The 19,479-nt window shown below is 36.5% G+C and overlaps 1 protein-coding gene across 2 annotated transcripts in view; it reads right to left on the bottom strand.

Moving 5' to 3' along the window:
• Positions 1–2,117: 2,117 nt before the first annotated feature.
• CDH2 (cadherin 2) overlaps positions 2,118–19,479 on the bottom strand; it is a 113,752-nt gene continuing 96,390 nt past the window's right edge. For both annotated transcript variants that reach the window (XM_042839400.1, XM_042839409.1), the window contains exons 15-16: positions 10,194–10,358; positions 2,118–3,337 (exon numbers count right to left, since the gene is read on the bottom strand). In XM_042839400.1, the coding sequence (XP_042695334.1) occupies positions 3,131–3,337; positions 10,194–10,358 (372 nt within the window). In that variant the 3' untranslated portion in view covers positions 2,118–3,130. The remainder of the gene's footprint in view (positions 3,338–10,193; positions 10,359–19,479) is intronic.

The raw sequence follows: 19,479 nt of genomic DNA, 5'->3' as shown, positions 1-19,479 counted from the left end.
CCAATTCCTTGTCAGCAGCTTCTCTTGGATACAATGTCTACAAGACAAAAGCATTACTTATTACTGCTAAATCTCATTTCCAAAACATGCAGCCAGAATTTCTTGAAACTGCAGCATCTACAGGTTGATCATCTTCTTCCTCTCAGACCTCTGAAATTTAAGTATATGTGACTAAAAACCACTTCCACATTTCTATAATAGCAATAAACCTGAAGCTGGATGAATGAGGATCAGTTTGAACACATTTTTTTTTTCCTTGTAAAAGCATTTGAGATGTACAAAAAAAGTTCTACCCTTTGCTCTGTTCAGTAGACCTAAAATTGACCTAACACTAGATTTGAGAACCGTTGCTAGAATCGCAAAGCAGCTGCAGACAGAGCTATAAGATTGTCTGATAAAGACAAAGATAAATGGATATATTAACACTCAAACATATGAGCTCCTATTGCTGTCCAAGAGAGCTGAGTGTTCATAAAAGACAAAACCTACCATGTTTAAACAACATAATGGACTACAGTCAAACCTGGAAATCTCAGCATCTCTCCTTATCTTTTAGCATTCAATCTCAAGTAATTTCCTTTGTTTCCAAACAGCAGAAACAACAGGATTATTGTTTTTGCATAAATCACAGAAGTTGGACAGAAATCAACATGTCAGTAGTGGCCTTCTGCTTACTTAACAAGCTTTTGCAGTTTCAATGCTGCCTTTTATCAAGAGTTCCATCTTTTATTATGCATAGCCAGATTATTTTTTTCCCCACCCTACTAATTAACATGAAAATAGCTTAAAAAAACCCTCAATGATAGTTTTGACACATTACTGAAAAATTAAGGCTTTCTTACAGCATCAAGCTATAGTTACTAGCTCACAAGATAAATAGCAGTTAGGTATGCAGACACAAAGGATCTATCTCAACCTGAGGGGGATTTCACAGCATCATCAAGATTGAGAAAGAAAGGAGACATGCCTGTGAAAAGCTTCAGTGAAGAAGAGATATCTCACTTTGTAATCCACAGTCATATGCAGCACATAATGCTGACTCTGATTTGAGGGTTCACCTCTGGAAAACACAATGACATTAAGTAAATTGCAGTCAGAGTGCTGAGGAAGCACTGAATTGGCACCATGCTGAAGAGCATCACCCAGAGCTTCCGAAGGCTTCCCAATGATAAGGCTGCTGCACTACTCTGTCTGGGTCCCCTCCCGCCGCTCCAATTCTCTCGACAGGCTGCAGAAATGTGTTTCTGCTGACTACAGACTTCACACTGCTCACAATTAGGCTCCTAATGAGTGTAAATGTAGACTTTAAAGCTGAACAGACTGTTGCAAGTGAATGGAAGGCAGAATTACTGCACCTACTGCGCTTGCTTTGTTTGCAAATAAATCACTGTAACAGGTTAGAAATGTGTCTGGTAATGACTAATCTCCTAAAAGGACTTGTTTTCCATGACTGTCAGCATTCTCCTCGAGGGATGTGAGCTGGTGTGCACCAAGTTAATAGGAGCCTTTACTTCAGAGTTCAGGCAGCAGACGGCGGTCAGGATCTGCAACTTACTTGTTTACACAACCAGCAGTATCAGCACAAAACCAATCTAGAAATGAGCCAAAAAATGGTGAAAGATTTATCATTTAGATAAAGTACATTAAACCAAAGAGTCACCTTCATGGAACTGGAAGTTCTGAACTCCCAGCAATGGCACAATCACTCTGCTTCACCTGAGAACTCAGCTTCCCAATCCATGCTGAAGTTTCTCCTCTACACGGCTGATTTTCAGTCCATTCAGTACTGAATGCGCAAGAAGTGCACACTGGACACAATTCAAATGTGCTCTGTGTATGTTTTATTTACTACGCTTAGGGCTTACCCAGGTAGGAAAAAAACTGCCAAACCAAGCACCAGATCCAAAATTAGCATTTTATTCAGAACGTTGGGGTCAGAGGTGTATCATTCATATTCTGGTACACAATACAGAGGCAAAGCTGTTCTCAGAAGTCTCTCCAGTTTGAAAGCTCCTTCCCCCTTCCCTCCCCACCCCCAAAACATACTGTATATTTACTCGTGCCACCAGTATTAGGCCAACTCCCCCCCCCCCCCCCCTTTTTTTTGGTACAAATTATGTAAAACTTTTGTGCTAGGAACTTTTTTCCCTCCCCAAACAAACAAACAAAAAATAATAAAAATAAAAATAAAAAAAATATTGAGTACTCTAACTACAGTTCAACAATTGATTCAGTGTCACTTGTTTGCAACCTGTTTTGTAAATACTTTATCCATAATGAAAGATATAAACATGCAAAAACCTGAATCCATAGTCCAAATAATACATACACATGTTCTGAAGTTTCTGCACTTCTCCACAGACTATGCCAATAAAACATTATGTACACATACCATTTTTACAGTGAAGTGGGAAAAAAGTACTAGAAAGTAAAAAAAAAAAAAAAAAAAAAAAAAGAAAGTGTACATGGATTGCGACCAAAATGTGTCTAACATTCTAGCATAAGGAAAAAAAAAATAAATCAGTTCTGCTACAAACTGGTGATATGAAAACTCCCTTTATTTGCAACCAGCTGCATAAGTTTTAGAATTTTAGTGAAAAAAATCCCCTAACATCTAAAACTAGAAGTAATGTACATTGTTCCACCTCATGGTCTTCTCTTCCACATAATAAAATTGTTCCATGAGGATTTTTTTTTTTTAATTTTCAGTCTCCTTATTTTAATAAAAGCAATGCGATGTAACAAAAGCATATTGAAGCATATTGTGATTCACCTTACTCCTCCCCACCCCAACATATCTTGTTTCTTTAATGCATCATTTCATAAATCAGTACCATTAAAGCCTTAAACATAAAACTAATTCCGATCTGAAAAAGGTACAAAAAGGCACATAAAATCCCAGTGCTTCTGTACTGTAAAATTCAAGTGTAACTGAGCTCAACATTTTTTTCCAAACAGCATTGGATCACTGATATTCCACGGAGCCCAAATTGGTTTGCAGCCTATGCCAAAGCCTTCAGCAAGCACTTGTGCTAGTAGACTACAAAGTTAAAGCCTAGCTTCTGTATGCTTTTGGGGAATATCAGTTGAAATGTTTGTACTTGTCCAAAAACAAAGTTCACTTTGAAGTTCAGTCATCACCTCCACCATACATGTCAGCAAGTTTCTTGAAACGTGGGCCCCAGTCATTTAGGTAGTCATAGTCTTGCTCACCACCACTACTTGAGGAATTAAGAGAGCTCAAGGATCCAGCAGTGGAGCCACTTCCTTCATAGTCGAAGACTAAGAGGGAATCATATGGTGGGGCTGTAGGGTCATTGTCGGCTGCTTTAAGTCCCTGTGATAATGAGAGAGAAAAAAAGGTTAAGTTCTGTATCAGTGAGGCAACACGTAACTGGAACATTGCATTGCTGTTATCTACCAGCCACCACTTGAGAAAATATCATTCTTCTTCTTCTACAGTTCATATAAATCAGAATGGCACGGTTCATGTCTCTGTAACTGCAGCAAAAACATATTTCAATTGCCTTTAGAATGGACACACTTCCAGCATTTAAAGCTGGAAGTTTTGGAACAACTGCACACACTGTTCTAACAAAATCTTACGAGAACATCACTGAACTTGGAATGATGCTAATAAATATACACTTTCTGAGCTGTACAGCTCACAACCTGAGGCATGAGCAATATGGGACTGGTTAAATAGACAGATGGGGAAGGAGAAATAGGCATGTTTGCAAAGATTTGCTTTAACAGCTATCTCACATGGCCAATAACATCTCCACTGACACTGCTGGCCTGCAGTCCATCTGTGTGTGCCAAAAGCTGTATTTAGTTAGTTCTGCAAAATTCATGTGCCTCTGTAGGCTGCTGTGAGATAAAGGTACAATATGTTGGCTTAAGCCGCATGTGTTTTGCCATTACCATCCATAAGATTCCACCTGCTCCTCATAAAACACACACAAAAAGAGCCGCGAAAGCTAAATGCATCAATATAACCATTTTCACTTCCTTGTTTGAAGGTATTCAAGCTATAAACACACAAATATTAGGTCTTCAGTAATTTTAAACTTCTACCCTCTACAGCTGAATAACCCCAATCTAAAACCAAAAGCAAAAACGGAACGAGGGAAAAGCAGAAAAAGAACCACGCTTCTTCCAGAGGAGTGACTTTCCTCTGTTTCCTAATGTAAGTTCAAATCTAAACTGTAAATTTAAAGAATATAAAGCTATTACTCTGCTGTGAGCCACACTTAGCCTGGAAAGACTTACAGCTTGAATATAACAGGCTGCAGTTATAAGTAAATGCAAGCCCTCTTGTGTTTTGGATTTTTCAGCCCTGTAGTTTCTTGCACAGGATTAGCAGTGATTTTCAAGACCTTCCACTTTCAGGATGGATCTATTCTGGCAGCTATTGATGAGGAATAATGCGACTGCCAAGGTTCTTGCAGCCTCAGCTAAGGCTTCAAGTTTCTCACTGTTAGATTAATTTTAACCAGTGCAATTTGTGCCAATTTTCCTGTTAATTTTTGATGCTCATTTATTTCTTCGAAAAATTGCTATCTTCTATTCTTTTTTTAAAGGATTGATTGTGTCTCCTTTGAATTATTTAAGATGCCATTTTTACAAATGTATGTTTTAAACCAAACAGTGCATGGTAAGAATGTGATATAACAGAAACGTCTGAATTTTCTTCCCTATAAATATATATGTATCCGAATTCGTTAATTAAAACCTATAGTATCGATAAAAGAAACTTGATTATTAGCATCTAAAACCATTCAGAAGTGTGCAAAATGTACCTAAAATAGTTTTGCAAATCAATGCTGGATAGACCCAGCATAATTATCAAACTAATGACCTCCAATCAAGAACATATTTTGGATTTAAAGCGATCGTTTCGCGTAGTACAACAACATCAAGCACGCTATTAATAGCCAGTATTAGAAGCATAATTTTGAATTATCTGATAAGAATAATTGGTGATGCTTGTTATCTTTCTCTTTGGAATTTTCCATCCTGACAGCTGCAATAAGGGCAAATGATTCAAGATTCCTAAAAGGCAACAGCAAATACATGCTGGAAGATTTCCTTTGTCCAGCTTCAAACCTTCAAATAGTTCCAATGCTTTCTCTTTATTTCTGCTGCTGAAGCAGAAATCTAAATTTAAGTCTTAAGCAGTCCTTACAGTATTTGCACCTTCACTTAAGCCTGCTTGGGGTGATGTACTCCCACGCTTTTTGGGCAGAGGTGACAAGGAAGGTGAATACTTAAGGAGTGCTGAGGTAGGAATCTCAGGTGTTTCTGTGTAAAAGTCATTTACAAAGGAGGTTTGGCAAGGAAGTGCTATTTCCCTGCAGTTCTGCCTGGGAACAGCCAGTCAAACGCAGGATACCGACTTATTACAGTTAACAATTCCTCAGACTCTAGATTTAACGAACATAGTTTCTAACTTTAAGACAACAAAGTTCTCTGCCATATTTGTATGGCATATTAAGATGATTAAGAAATAGCACAACTTTTTACATCCCTTCTGCTAAGCATATTCTCTGAACTGCTGGGTTCTACAGCATATCTGAAGCTGGAGACGCTTTATGTCAGCTTTGGCAATGAAATTGGCTAATGAAACTCCCCTTGGTTTTAGCACTGCCATCTTTTCGCTTACTATGCCATTCCTTCCAGTACCACAAAGCGCTGTATTGGCATGACTGAGAAGGCAAAAATGATTCCTAGTGACTGCTTACACTGTTTTTGCTGGAGTGGTATTGTCAACCACTCCTCAAAAGATTCCTTAGTATTTCTCAGAGGTGCTCAAGAACTTCAGAACAGAGGATTTCCTGTTGTTTTGATTACCGATTCCTGATCTTGAAAACCTGCAGTTTCCACTAGAGGTAGTCAGAGGTAATTCAACAGCTGAATTGAAGGGACATGTACTTGAGAGCAGAATATCTCCCTGGAAGATGGTGAACCAAGATACATTTCGTTGCATTTGCTACACAAGCAATGCATAAAAAGCAGTCACTGAAGAGAAGCTGATGTGACAGCCAATAAGGTCATGGCAATACAAAAGAGAGCTTGAGATCTAGGACAGAATGACTAGCAACCTCACTTACTCCTCTTCCTTATGTGCTGCACATCCTTTCACTGATCAGGAGATAAAGAGGACGAAGAGGAAAGACTACAATGCCTTAATAGAACAATGATGGCGACCTTAAATTGTACTTGTATAACTTGCTTGGTCTCGTATATACTTGCCTAGTCCCAAAAAGAGCAAAAACGAAATCTGCAAGATCTCAAAATAAGTTGAAACTTTACAAAATCTGATCTAATGCTTTTATTTTTATTGATCCTATTACTTAATCAGATTCAACAGACTTTTGATGAGAATGAAAGAATAGAGCCCTACAATGAAGTATGAAAAATGGTTTCAACTTGTTTTTTCACTTGATGAGAGAACACAGAAAACACTGAGGGACCATGTTCTGCTCAGAGGTGTACTGTATCAATAACCATTTACTAAGGATGAATCAAGTGTCCTCCACGTTCTCATGGGATGAGACCTTCAGTTTGTGATTTAATTTACCTCAAGCTATATCCTCTACTGATTAGAAATATATTCTTATTGTGGTGGAGAGTTTGTGAATAATTTCTTTAAGATTTCTAGGGACAGCATAGGTGATTATTGAAAATGAGCTTAGGTCTGATTTATACTGCCTGCAAATCCTGAATACTCTTAGCATTAGTTATGCTCCACATTCTGTAGGTTATGTTTTAAAAAGCTCAAAATGGAAAACAATGTCTGCAGAGGATTCTTAATAACACATGACTTATTTCCCTGACTTGTTTGTACACTGAACTGGAATAAAAGGAAGTTTTTCCGTTGCCCACCCCTCCCTTAAATTAGAGATTCATCTATCCACTGAAACAGACAAAACAAGAAAGTCCCCGAGGTCATTTAGATTATGCCTGCAAAACATATTTTGATTATAAGGCACCTTTGGAACCTTCTTATTTTTACAAAGTTCATGTTTTATTTTAACTTTGCAAGTGTCATAAAAATTCTTGAAGGCTTTATCATACTTCTAACTTGTTTTTCCAATGAGAAGTTTTTAGAACACTACAAAATACTCATACTTACACGTTTCATTGAATTAGGTAGACTTAATACAACTGATGACAGCTGGAAAATAATACACTGCAAGAAACAAAGTAAGTACTGCCAAACAGAAAGAAGATGATCCAGTAGGTCTTTTTCACCTTCTGTTCCTCTGTAATAGGATCAAGAGGAAAAAAATACCCCATGCTTTCTCAGGTGGTGGTAGCTAAGTTCTCTGTATTTGTATCTGACACAAATGATGTACGGCTATTTTTTGCCAAGAAGTTGAAGTAATTTGGTAGCCAGTTTGAACAATACTGGCACTGTGTCTGAGTGTCTGAGGTACTGGTGAGCATTCAACAGTCTGAATTAATTCCCATACGTGGGGTAGCATCCCAAAGGTTCAGTGATCAGCATCTCTGGGAACAGGGCCAAATCCTCCAAAATACAGGACTGATCTGCAAAAAGGGTTGCATGTTTTCAAGCCAGCAAAGTAAATGCAAACTTTGTTGCAGAGGTAATGACAACTAAAAGGCAGCCCCTCTCTGTTCAGCTAGCAACTCGGTTAGTTTGGGACATGATCTGGGTTAGGGCTGAACAAAAGAGAAGTTATGGTGTGACTTGCAGTGGAAGAAAGTTCTTTGCCTAACCATGCCAGGTATGGATGCAAAGAAGTATGAACTTTACCATTTCTTATCTTGCTATGTCTTTTCACAGCTTAGCATATCTTCTGTCTGAACTATCATCCTAAAAGAGAAAACTGGCATCTTTAGCAAAGATATTTCCTTCTTTTATTCCACATAAAACTGAGAGACTTGAAAACGGAACTATTCAGTCATAACCTTGCTGGGGTTGCTTGCAACACGCGGCAAAGGATGTTATCTGAAGCAAATTTGAAAACCTGTGCAACCTTGATGTTTATGCACAGGATACTGATTATTTGGAATATTAACTGTAATAGTGACTACTACAGCAAGCAATTGATTTTTTTTTTTTGTTCTAATAAACATCCTAGAATCATGTTTGCCATGGTAAATTTTGACATAATACAAATTAAGATACAACTACTGTGGAGAAATAGTCTTCATTTTGCTCAGTGTTCTGGTAAAACAGAGCATATAGAATCCTAGGCAATAATTGTGCACTTCAGAGAGAGTTAGGTGAAATGCTCCACAGTAAAACGAAATAAAAATCCTAAGAAAGAAACACCTTACAACAAAAAGAAGCTAAATATATAACATTTGAAACATAGAATCTACATCATGTAATTCTTTTCAATATGAGGAAGCAACTGATTACCAGTTAGTTTGCAAATAAAATTGCCATGCTTAAATTTTGTATATAAATCTAATGCTAATTTTGTTTTGGATTGAATTATATTATTGGCATCATTTTACAATATAAAACTAGCTGGAAGAACCCTTCTCTTTTAGGTGAAGAGGAAAAGGAAATATGCAGGAAGGTACTGAGCTAATACAACAGAGGTCAGTAAGAAAATGATTCCTAGCTTGGTACTAAGATATAAGCATGGGGTTAAATAAAGATAGAGCCTACTGCTTCTATCCATTTATAACAGATTCTTCAGGAGTGACAACATACTGAAAAACAGCATTGCTGAAGCAGTTTGCTGAGTAATTTTAAAATTGTGTAAGACTGGACAAACTGTCCCTTTTCTGGTTGTTGAGAATCACTCCCTCATTTCTCATCTAGGATCCATATGAGTGTCAACACTGCTGCAAACATGAGAAAAATCAGGGTACTGAGTATCATAGTGTCTTTGCCAGCACTTGCCAGGTTAGGAACGTACAGGCACACTCATAGGAGAATAGGAAGGGAAACTGATCATCTGGAAGAAGACGAGGGGCTGTAAGGAAGTTCTTGTATGTACACAATTTTGGGCATTTTGTTCTTCCATGACTCTGCTTTATTACAAAAGTCAAATGTATTTGAAACATTTAGAAGTACAAGGCATGCAAAGATCCATTTTGCTAAGCCACTTCATTCTAATAGAGGTATTCCACAAGTCGGGATACTCTTAAATAACATCTAATTGGATTAGTTTACAGCTAGTTACCTTCCTTTATATAGTATTGCTGTGTATCTTACTAGGATCAAACTCCATTTTACACACCCTGCTAACACAGCAGAGACTTCAGTGTATTAGTCTGTTTTTTTTCTTAAAACAAACAAAAAGAAACGTATCTGCAAAAACTGTTCCCTTCAATACTTACCCAGCTAGTAACTGCCAGAGATATAAGAAAATTAGAGAATATAATTTACTTCTATTAATCTACAGAATACTGAATTACTAAACCATAATTTACAACTTAAAATAAATATTTGTTTTTCTGTCATCAGTGAGCACAAGAAATGCATTCTACTGTCCTAAGTTACATAAAAATCAACGACTTAACATAGACAAGTGAATAAAATAATGAAACAAATATTTGTAATGTTATTACTTTCAGAAGCGTGAATAATCTCATTATAGTGTGAATCTTACTTACATTTATCTTTATTAATTTGAAGAATCAAAGATAATGCAAAGACTTTTAAAGCTCTATGACAAGTACTAAAAGCACTTACATAACATTTAATTTAGCTGCCCTGCTCACTAATCGTATTTGATGGAATTCTTCTGGCCTTACTGAACGTACAGAATTTCCACTACTATCCGGCTTCAAAGGGTAATATATGAGGAAAATGAGTATGAACTATTTCTATTATTAAATTATTCTGAATTAATAAATGAATTTAGGCTAAACTATAATTTTGTTATTCTATTTATTAATTGGAACCCAAAGAATAATCCTGCTTGGAGATACTGTGGTTGTGGCTGATAACGTATTATGAATGTAATTAATACAAATGTGCAGAAGTTAATTGATATATCTTCTCCTTTCTGTTTGAATGAGTTAATTAAATTTGTCTGCACTTTAAAAGAATGTATTTAGTTCAATTTAGCAGGACAACTTTAATTGTTTAAGTAAGTTTTTAAAAGTTATAATGTTCAAATTTAATAGCTACTCATACAGAGTACAATTAAGAAAATATAAAACCTTATAGACCAGAGGAGGAAACTCTTTCTCTCTTTTACCTCATTAATGAAGTCCCCAATGTCCCCAGGATGAGGAGCAGCTGATCTGACTGGATACTGAGGTTCTGCATGGATTGGCCTTTCATCAAGACGTCTGATTCCAACAGGTTTGATGGCATCTGGTTCTACAGTGTCAGGCTGCTGGAGCTGGCTCAAGTCATAATCCTGCAACACACGAAGCAGAGAGAGTATGTTAGGAGAATTTTAAATGCTGTCTGTCAGCAGAAACATGAGGAAAGAAAACAAGGAAGTACAAGGAATCATTTCACCACAACTTTTATTTTCAGGATTGTAACACGTACTGAGAATAAGTCTGAAACATAGTTACTTGGAGGACATTATTTGATTTATACTCCCTGAACATACTGTTTTGATTCTGTTCCATCAGATTTGTAGTGGTTCTCATAAATTTTCCATTGAGAAGAAAGGATTTGTGTAGTACTATTAAGAGACTAAACACTTTTCCTAGTAACGATGATCTACTGCATAGAGCAAAGATATCAAATCCAACTTTCATATTTCTAGGGAAATAAACACTAGACATTCTCATTCTGAGAAAGAAGCAAGTGTACTGCTCCGCAGTATTTTATAATACATTCAAGAATGAAGTTCAAGACATCCTGCTGCTTTCATGTGGCTTCTACAATATGAAAGCCAAAGGGGGAAAAATGTCATAAGAAGTACAAAGCTCCTCAGATTTGGCCTTAATTCTAGGCTTTTTCTGAAGATTACTTGTGGATCTGTTCATTAAGTACTTGATGCCACAGTTTCCAACTCTGGCAGACTGATGAAGCTAGCGTATCACTATGAATTTCAATAAGCAGTATACATGTATATTAAATTTTTAATTAGATGAATATTTATGCATTTAAGATAGATATGCCTGAATACTATTTGCACAGTGTGATGCATTTCAGCACTGTCATTCACCTCGCTGTAGTCATGCCTAGAAGGTAGTCATGCTCACAGATGCCTTTCCACAAGGCACTCGTAAAATTGCAGAACAAAGAACAGGACTTAAAGGCTTAAACTAAAGTCAACCATCCATGAGCTACCAGCAGACAGGGGCTTAACGCCAGCTCTACTGTATGCTAGATACCCTACCCCACATATAGTCCAAGCAGCTGAGAAGCATCCTAAAATAAGTTCTTCTATAATCAGTATCTATTTTTCAGTAGTGTTTTTCTAGTAAAAACCTTATTTGCAATCTCAATTTGCTGGGTGCTGTCTGTACAGAGGATCACATTTTCATTGGTTCCTAACTGATTCCTCAGGAAGAAATATATACTGCTGCTGTCACTTCATGGAACCTAGGGGGCCTTCTGAGAGTATTACTTCACCAACTGTGGCACCCCAGCACAGACCTTTCAACAAGAAGCGAGGACTGTTGCCTGCAGTGAAGGCATTTTTATTGGGAGAGCTTTACTGACTATCAGATCATTACACTTTCTAATTTGTTTCTCGGGTTCTCAACTGATTGCACACAAATTCATAGTCAAAAAGGTGCAACAGCTCCACTGAGATCTTAGAATGTAGGTTCATATGTTTTAACTAAATTACAAGTTCCTTGGGGCAGAGCTGTAACTTTAACCCTTGGCTCATCAACATAAAACAGAATAAATCATTTCAGTGAAGTCATATGGACTGGAAAAAGTAGAAGTAAAGAAAGTAAAAGTAAACTGAACTCTTCATCCTTTCCCTTTTTATTATGTAAAATAAATCAAAACAGTTTACAGACATACTATCAGAAAATCATATGAGAGTAGAATGTAGTCTTTGGAATTTATGAATATGTATTAAGATAGTGCTTTTCATACACTTCATTTTAATGCTTAATATTTTCACATGAAGGAATTCAAATAGGTATGGTTAAATGAAAAAAAAATATTAAAATCAGGAAAATCTCTCTACTCATTTCAGTTTTATAATGCTATATACATATTATCTATATATAAATACATATTTATATTGTTATAAACATTTTATATATTTAAATATATGCACATAAATAGAATCATAAAATGGCTTGGGTAGGAACAGACCTTAAAAAGAACAAGCAGTTTCAGGCTGCTTAGTGCCCCAATGAATACTTCCAGGGATGGAGCATTCAGAGCTTCTCCAGGCAACCTGTTCCAGTGTCTCACCACTCTCTGAATAAAAAATTTCCTAATATCTAATCTAAATCTCTGCTCTTCTAGTTTAAAATCTATTCACCCATCCCCATACGCAAAAGCTCATTTCCTGATCAGTGGTCATACAGAAATACAATATTAAATAAGTCAGACAGAGTCCTCATATTTAAGGTTATTCTCCTGTGTATTTGTATAGTATGAGACATCTCTAAGCTTTACAGCTACAAAGACAGCAAAGATTGCCATCCTCAAGGCAACAGCAGGGCAGAATGTCTCTTCACGTGGACTCCCACTTTGGATTTCTTTTCTAGGATAATTTATGACACTGCCTTCCAGACTTCTATCAGAGGAAATTTATTGTGCAGGTCTATTAAGTGTCTGGACAGGAAAAAAAGAGATCCCTTGTGCTTATTACCAGAGACTCCCAATTCTCCTGTATCATTAAAATCAATACCAACTGCACATCAGTCAGGTATGGCAACTCATTCACCATCTCCTGAAACTGGCTTAATGTACAAACACAGCATCATGCAACGTCTCCAGCTGTTTCAACATTCTGTCTGAAGCCAACCCTACTCAATTACTGCAAAGTAAAAATAAAAAATAAATAAATAAATAAATAAATATATATATATTTCAAAGACTCAGTGTAAGCTGTAAAGGGCTGTAGAAATTCCATCTCTTTGCTCAATGTTGCATTCACTGCTAGATAAATGGAAAAACGTTTGCTGTATTATCTAAAGCTCCTGAACAGACTTTAAGGTTAGTCTCAAGCAGAGTTTGACATAGTTAAGTGCAGAAGTGACAACTAAAAGGAAAACTGTAGTATCAGATTGAGAAAAAACATGCTGAGCTAGGTTGGGACAGCATGCTTAGATGATGTTCAGGGTCATTATTTCTACTCTAATTCAGAACTAGAAGTCAACAGTTTTGTCCTAGCTTCAGTCTTCTTCCATGTCATCTGTTTATTCTTTCAATCTGCTGAGGGATTAATGAGGAACAAGAATAGGCCCTCTACTGAAAACATACTTGACTGATGGCATTATTAATTCATACAGCTCTTAGCTTTTGTCAGAGGCACTTATTTACTAATTTCTGTTAGTAAGCCCTAGCTCCAGTAATTTTTTTCCCTTCCTTAAGTTTGGATTTGAGCAAATTCCTTCAGGAGGTTTGAATTCTTTTTCTTCAGACTTCTGGATAAGCTTAGATGGTTAATGGAAAGAAGAATCGAAGACTGCTTTCTTTTTTTCTTTTTTCCTTTTGGGAGATAGCTAAAACATCAGCTTTTATTTTCTAGCAAATTCAGGACCTCAAGAAACCAGAAAATTACACTGATCTGGTTGTCCAAGTCTACAGGAAAACAGAAGCCTCCAATTCAATGACAGGGATCTAAGTGAAGCAAGCTGAATGACCTCTTGCTTATAAAGGGGCCTTACAGAAATATATGAGACCATACAGCCACCTTTTAGGTAACTGGTGGCCAATGAGATGACTAGTTTAACGTTTTATCAGTATAACCACAAACATTTCTGTTTCCTTGGTTAGGTTCTTTTGATATCACTATTTACTCTTACTGGGGAAAAAAGTTCAAAAAAACCCCAAAACAACCACAACAAAAAAGCAGACAACTAAAACCCCACCATCACCTGTACTGAAACAGAAGAACTTGCTTTTGATTTGGTTTTGGTTTTAAGAAAGAAAATAAAAGTCAGGATCTCCTAAAATGTATTTCACCAGAAGCTGCATCTTGTCAAATTAAGTTATCCTCAAGCTCCCTTACCACAAAAGAAACCAACTTTGCATCAGTCCAATTAGAAATATTAACACTATTATGTATTCACTCATTTTTAGACAGCTTTAAGCAAAGACTTGAACCATTAGTAGCTCTGACCTCACATTCCTGAAATGTGAGATCCAAGCACTAAATGTCAAAACCAGCTACTGAGCCATAGAGACTAACTACTTTACCAGCTGTGCAGACAGAAGAGTCCAAAACTCCTAAAAGCTTTTCTTTAAGAACCTTTATGCAGCAGTTGGAAGCATAGCTCACGTATCTCAACTTGAATAGAAGAAATGGCCAGAACAGAAGAAAATGCCATTTTATATTCCCTAGTAATCAGTGATTTACAAAGAAAAAGAAAATGCTTTTCCCTTAAACAACTTCCTCTTGTGCAAAGCGGCCATTCATTTAATAGCACTTGAGTAATAATCCCTCATACAGCAGCCATCAGCTACGGCAGTGGGAGAAATATCTCTAAAGTACCTCACTTTCTGGCTGCAACCAATCTTTGGGGTTAAAAAAAAAAAAAAAAAAAAAAAAAAAAGATAATCCAGGAGATAGAATTTCCCAGAAGCTTCAACTTGAAGTTAACTTTTTCCCCTGGATTAGCTGCTCTGTGCTTGAATTTTAGAAGTTATAGGCAGTAGCTTAAATTGAAAACGTATTAGACTAACTAGACCATCTCAATATGAATGCATACTAAAACAAAGCAGAATTCCAAATACCAGATTAAAACCACAAGTTAATAAACCCATAGATTTTTATGCACAGATGGGTTGCTCTTAAAAGCAATTAAACAAGTTTTTGTTGTTGCTGTTTTTTTTAAATCTCTCATAGAAAGAAAGGTTTGGCTACATATGTATACAGGCCTGGACATATGACTCACATAACAAAAATACAACATCTGTTTCTCATTTTCAAAGCATATGGCCTTTATGAAGACATACAGAAGTTTTGATCTATTCCCATGGAAGAAATCAATTTAATTGTCACTGGTTCGCTTAATTTGATTATGACAGCTGTAAGTGACATTCACTGGACAAAAACATATGCAGTGCTCTAAGAGCAAGTGAAAGCAGCACTGGCAGAAGTCTGCATTTCACAAATCTATTTTACAGGATGGTATCTTAGTATAAATCCAATTTTATTTCAGTGTTGAGAGAACAGAGCAAACTAAGACTTGGTCATAAATGGTCATGGATAAAATGCATGGCCATCTTCTCCTCTGCGTTGTTAATTCTTGTCTTCTCCAACAGAGAATTGGGACAAGGGAAGCAATGGAAGAAAAATTTAGGTGAAAATTCAGGAATTTAAAAGTCTCATACAAATAATGAAAAGGAAGTAAAAACCAATCCTCTAACCATTCTATCCCAAACTTATTGATCATGATCATAAATAATGCTGAGCAACTTGCACATAAAATATTGCTCAAGTTCTGCAAAACGCTCCAAGCCCCCTAAATCTTTCATTTACTGAAATAGGATTCCAAAGAAGGAAAAGCATGTGGGTTTGACTAGATGCAGACTGCAGGTGGGAGTCTAGTTACAGTGTCTGCACTAACAGTTGGTCTTTTTTTGCAATTTATTTTTTATTACTTTCTGCCATATTCCTTTTCCCATTTGATTTTATTGTCGATAAATCTAAAGCATTACAAGTTAATCATTTTTAAGATAACCAAGAAGCTCACTTATCTGTTTTAATAAAAAAGGTGAAAGTTAAATTCCAACTGCAGATAAAACACAATAACACTGACATAGGTTCTAGACAGGATAAAATAAAATACAAAACAATTTTGTAATGGAATTACGGAAACATTACTTTTCCATGATGAGATAAAGATTCACCAAAGAATGATAATAATTCCTCCACAGGAGCACTGCATGAGTCACTCACTCAAAAAACAAGGTCTAAGTAAGCAATCACTATTCTCAAAATAACTTCCTCCTGTTTGTAATATTACAGATGCCTAGGGATACCTTAACAGCAGTTATTTTATTCATTATCGTTTAAGTTTTTAAATGAAATATTTTACAGTCTTAAATGTAATACAGAATAAAGGTTAAGAAGTGAGAGTAAATGATCTGAACACTCCAGATGGTAAAATATAATCATATGGATTTATACTGTTGATGAAGTAGCTCAGAAATATTGTTTTTACAACAGAGCTTACGATAAGATCCAGCATATAAAACTGATGTAACCTTAAGACACCAACATCCAGAAAGTAATGAAAAAAGAAACAAACTATTAAAATACAAATGATTACTCAGTACATTTTTATCAATGACACACAAATGCTGAAATAAAAAGCTATCCTCTTTCACAAATGAGAAACTCCTGTTTAGAATTTAGATCCAGTCACACCTAAAAGTAGACTATTATGTTTTTATCATTAAAATAATTGCTATTTTATTTCTCAATATTAATGTGCAATAAAACAGGAGAAAAAGTGAGCTATCGACTAACATCTGAACAGACTGTAAGGAACAGTGATTTAGGAAGGAACAAGCAGATTTCTTAGTAAGAAAAATACTTAATGATAGCAAAATCACTGCTTTAGAAACTCTTGTATTTGAGTGTGACAGTCAGGTTAAAATACATTCAAGACAGCCGAAAACAAATAGTTTCAAGGCACAGTACTTGCTGCTCTAATTTGCATCAACAAGACCACATGCATGACTACGCACTATTAAAATTCAGGAAACATCACAGAACCGGACTCAAAGGAGATGTGAGGAGCATCTTCCGTAACGTACTATAGAAGACTCATGAAAAAACAATTAAATAGTAAACAATATGTATCACAGTTATCAAGCTGATGTATGCATCAAGTATCCCAGCTGAGCACCCACTGCCTCAATGTAAATCACGTAAGTGGCTTGAGGGACGTGGTAGAACGCATTAGTGATGTTTATAGGTTGTGATCTGCCACACATGCAAACTACGTGGCAGACGTGCTAAGTGCTTTAACACTCAGCCAACATAAGGTTTTTGCATTTAGAATTGACAATAGTGTTACAAGCTGACTGCACATCATGCCACCAGGTCTATGTCGGTCCTCTGTCTCTCACTCACACCTTCCGTCTGCTAACAATTATAAGCTCCAGATCATGTGGTAATTCATTATTAATCAAGACTGTTGCTCCCAGCTTCAGAATTTGTCATAACACTTGGTTACGTTCGTTTCAGAATATGGCAAAAGTGTAATGCCTCTGCCACAAATAGCTGGGTTAAACATTCAGAGGGAATAAAAACCCTAAATCCTTCCCAAAGCAGTCCCACTGACTCCTGTGGAATGGTGGCGACCCAAAGTAACTCACGGTGTGACTCCAACAGGTAGCCAAATTGTTACAACTAGAAAATTAAACAAAACCCCTGAAAGATTAGCAGACTTTCTACCTGGAGTATCTCTTCCCTCTCTAAACACTCCATTCTCCTTTCAGCATCCAGAACAGTGGGAAGGAAAAAAAAAAGGAAAAAAGAAAAAAAGAAAAAAAAACACTCCTGCCTGGACAATATGAGTGTTGTAGAGCTTTCAGAGTCAGGTTTTAAACTTTATTTTCCAAAAAACAGAATTTCAAGTGAAAAAAGGCCAAAACACTTCCTGTGTTGACAACAGTCTGCATTGGGAGCAGGCTGACATCAGTTATGACTGACAGATACACAGCTTTTCTGGCTTAGGGAATTAAATGCATTTTTCTCTACTGTGGAGATCACACAATCCTGTGTAGATCATTCCAAGCTAGAGACAAACAACGAATCATTCCAGAACCTCAATTTTCTTTACAACCATTTAGTCTGCCAGCGAGCAAAGCGGGTCAAGAAGGCCTCAGAGTGGATTAACAGGAGACACAATAAATTGCTCTTTGATGACAATCTTCACATCACAATTAATTCAAAATTCTAGTTTGGGAAGGGGGAGAAAACACACAAACACAAAAGACAACAAAGCATTCTGCCTCAGAGGAAGGAGTTGGAATTTGGAACTAATCAAATTTGTTACTGGATACATCACTCTGATTGCACGAACAAAGAATTTGAAAGCAACATGCTGAGCATGCTTTAGGGAGAGTGTTGTGACAGCTTGGAAACCTAACTGAATAGCATTTAAGAGAAACAAACAGAAAAACACCTCCTAAACAAATAAATGACCCTCCAAGAACAAACCAGAAGCCTGAAAGTAGTTTGGTTTAGGATCCAAAGAATCTTAACTTTATCACTTTAGACACATCTTTGGCGTCTCATCAACCAAATCATCTGGTCACCTAAAATATCTGCATAAACAAGATGACGATGAGGCCACACTATGCAAATCTTCAAGTATTCATTCAGAAGAGTGGGTAATTTTAAAAAAGGCCTAAATAATTTACTTGTTATCAATAGGAAAAGGAATTTTAAAAGGTAAAGATTATAAAAATATTTCAACTTCTTAAAATATTCTGTGCTTTCACTGAAACTTGCGAGAAGCTTTGAGCATTCCCTTATTTTTCTGCATGAGAGGCATCCAGACTTTCACCTAGGCCGCTTGGTCAATCAGCACTGATCTTGTTCGGGATAAGGCAGCAACAAACATTAATATTGACATACATATTTGCTGATCATCTGCAGATCCAAGGCTCACATTAAACATCTTTTTCTTGATTTTAATGGAACACTGGCCTGATGAGGCCTCATTCTGAAAACCAGTTTTTGAGGGCAGTCTTGAATGCTTTTTTTGGAACACCTAACTTCGATACTTTAACTCTTCAAATTTGGGGAAAAAGGAAAAAAAGAAGAGACAGTCAATGCCTAAATAGCATTTTACATTGCTTTGCCTGTACAGGGTTGCAAAGATGAGATAACTATTTGTAAGGAACTTGTTAGGACAGTAGAAAAGCTTGGCATAAATAGTTCTTAAATCGTATACAAAATGTTTGCAAAACTGTTTCATAAGAAATAACAGTAATGTTACATCAAAATAGTAGTCCCCAGAGGGTTGAGGAGTGAGGGAGGAAAGAAGGAAAACAAGAACAAGTGAACCAAGGAATTGTGATCATCCAGTTAAGCACCAATAGTAATCTACCTTTTTTCAGTAGCGAACCATCAAGTTAATGGAGTTCCATGAAAAGCAAGACAGAAGATATTGAGACCATCCAACGTAGATAGAAAATTAGGTGCCAACATGAAAGTTTGTATTCTCTGTTCAGACACATGATCACTTTTTTACTTATCCTTCCTATGACATTCGGTATGTCTGAAGTGTATAAAGATCTTTTAGATTCCTGCTCAAGGGATCAAGAGTGACCAGTGTACCTCAACAACATGGTTGGTAATTACAATAATTAATTTCCAACAACGTCCTCAAAATGTACCATAAGAAAGCAAGCAGGGTTTT

The sequence above is a fragment of the Centrocercus urophasianus genome, unplaced genomic scaffold, assembly GCF_019232065.1.
Source record: "Centrocercus urophasianus isolate 14NV4802_14NV808 unplaced genomic scaffold, USGS_Curo_1.0 seq_11, whole genome shotgun sequence".
NCBI classification, from domain to species: domain Eukaryota; kingdom Metazoa; phylum Chordata; class Aves; order Galliformes; family Phasianidae; genus Centrocercus; species Centrocercus urophasianus.
This window is presented reverse-complemented; position numbering and strand designations above follow the sequence as displayed.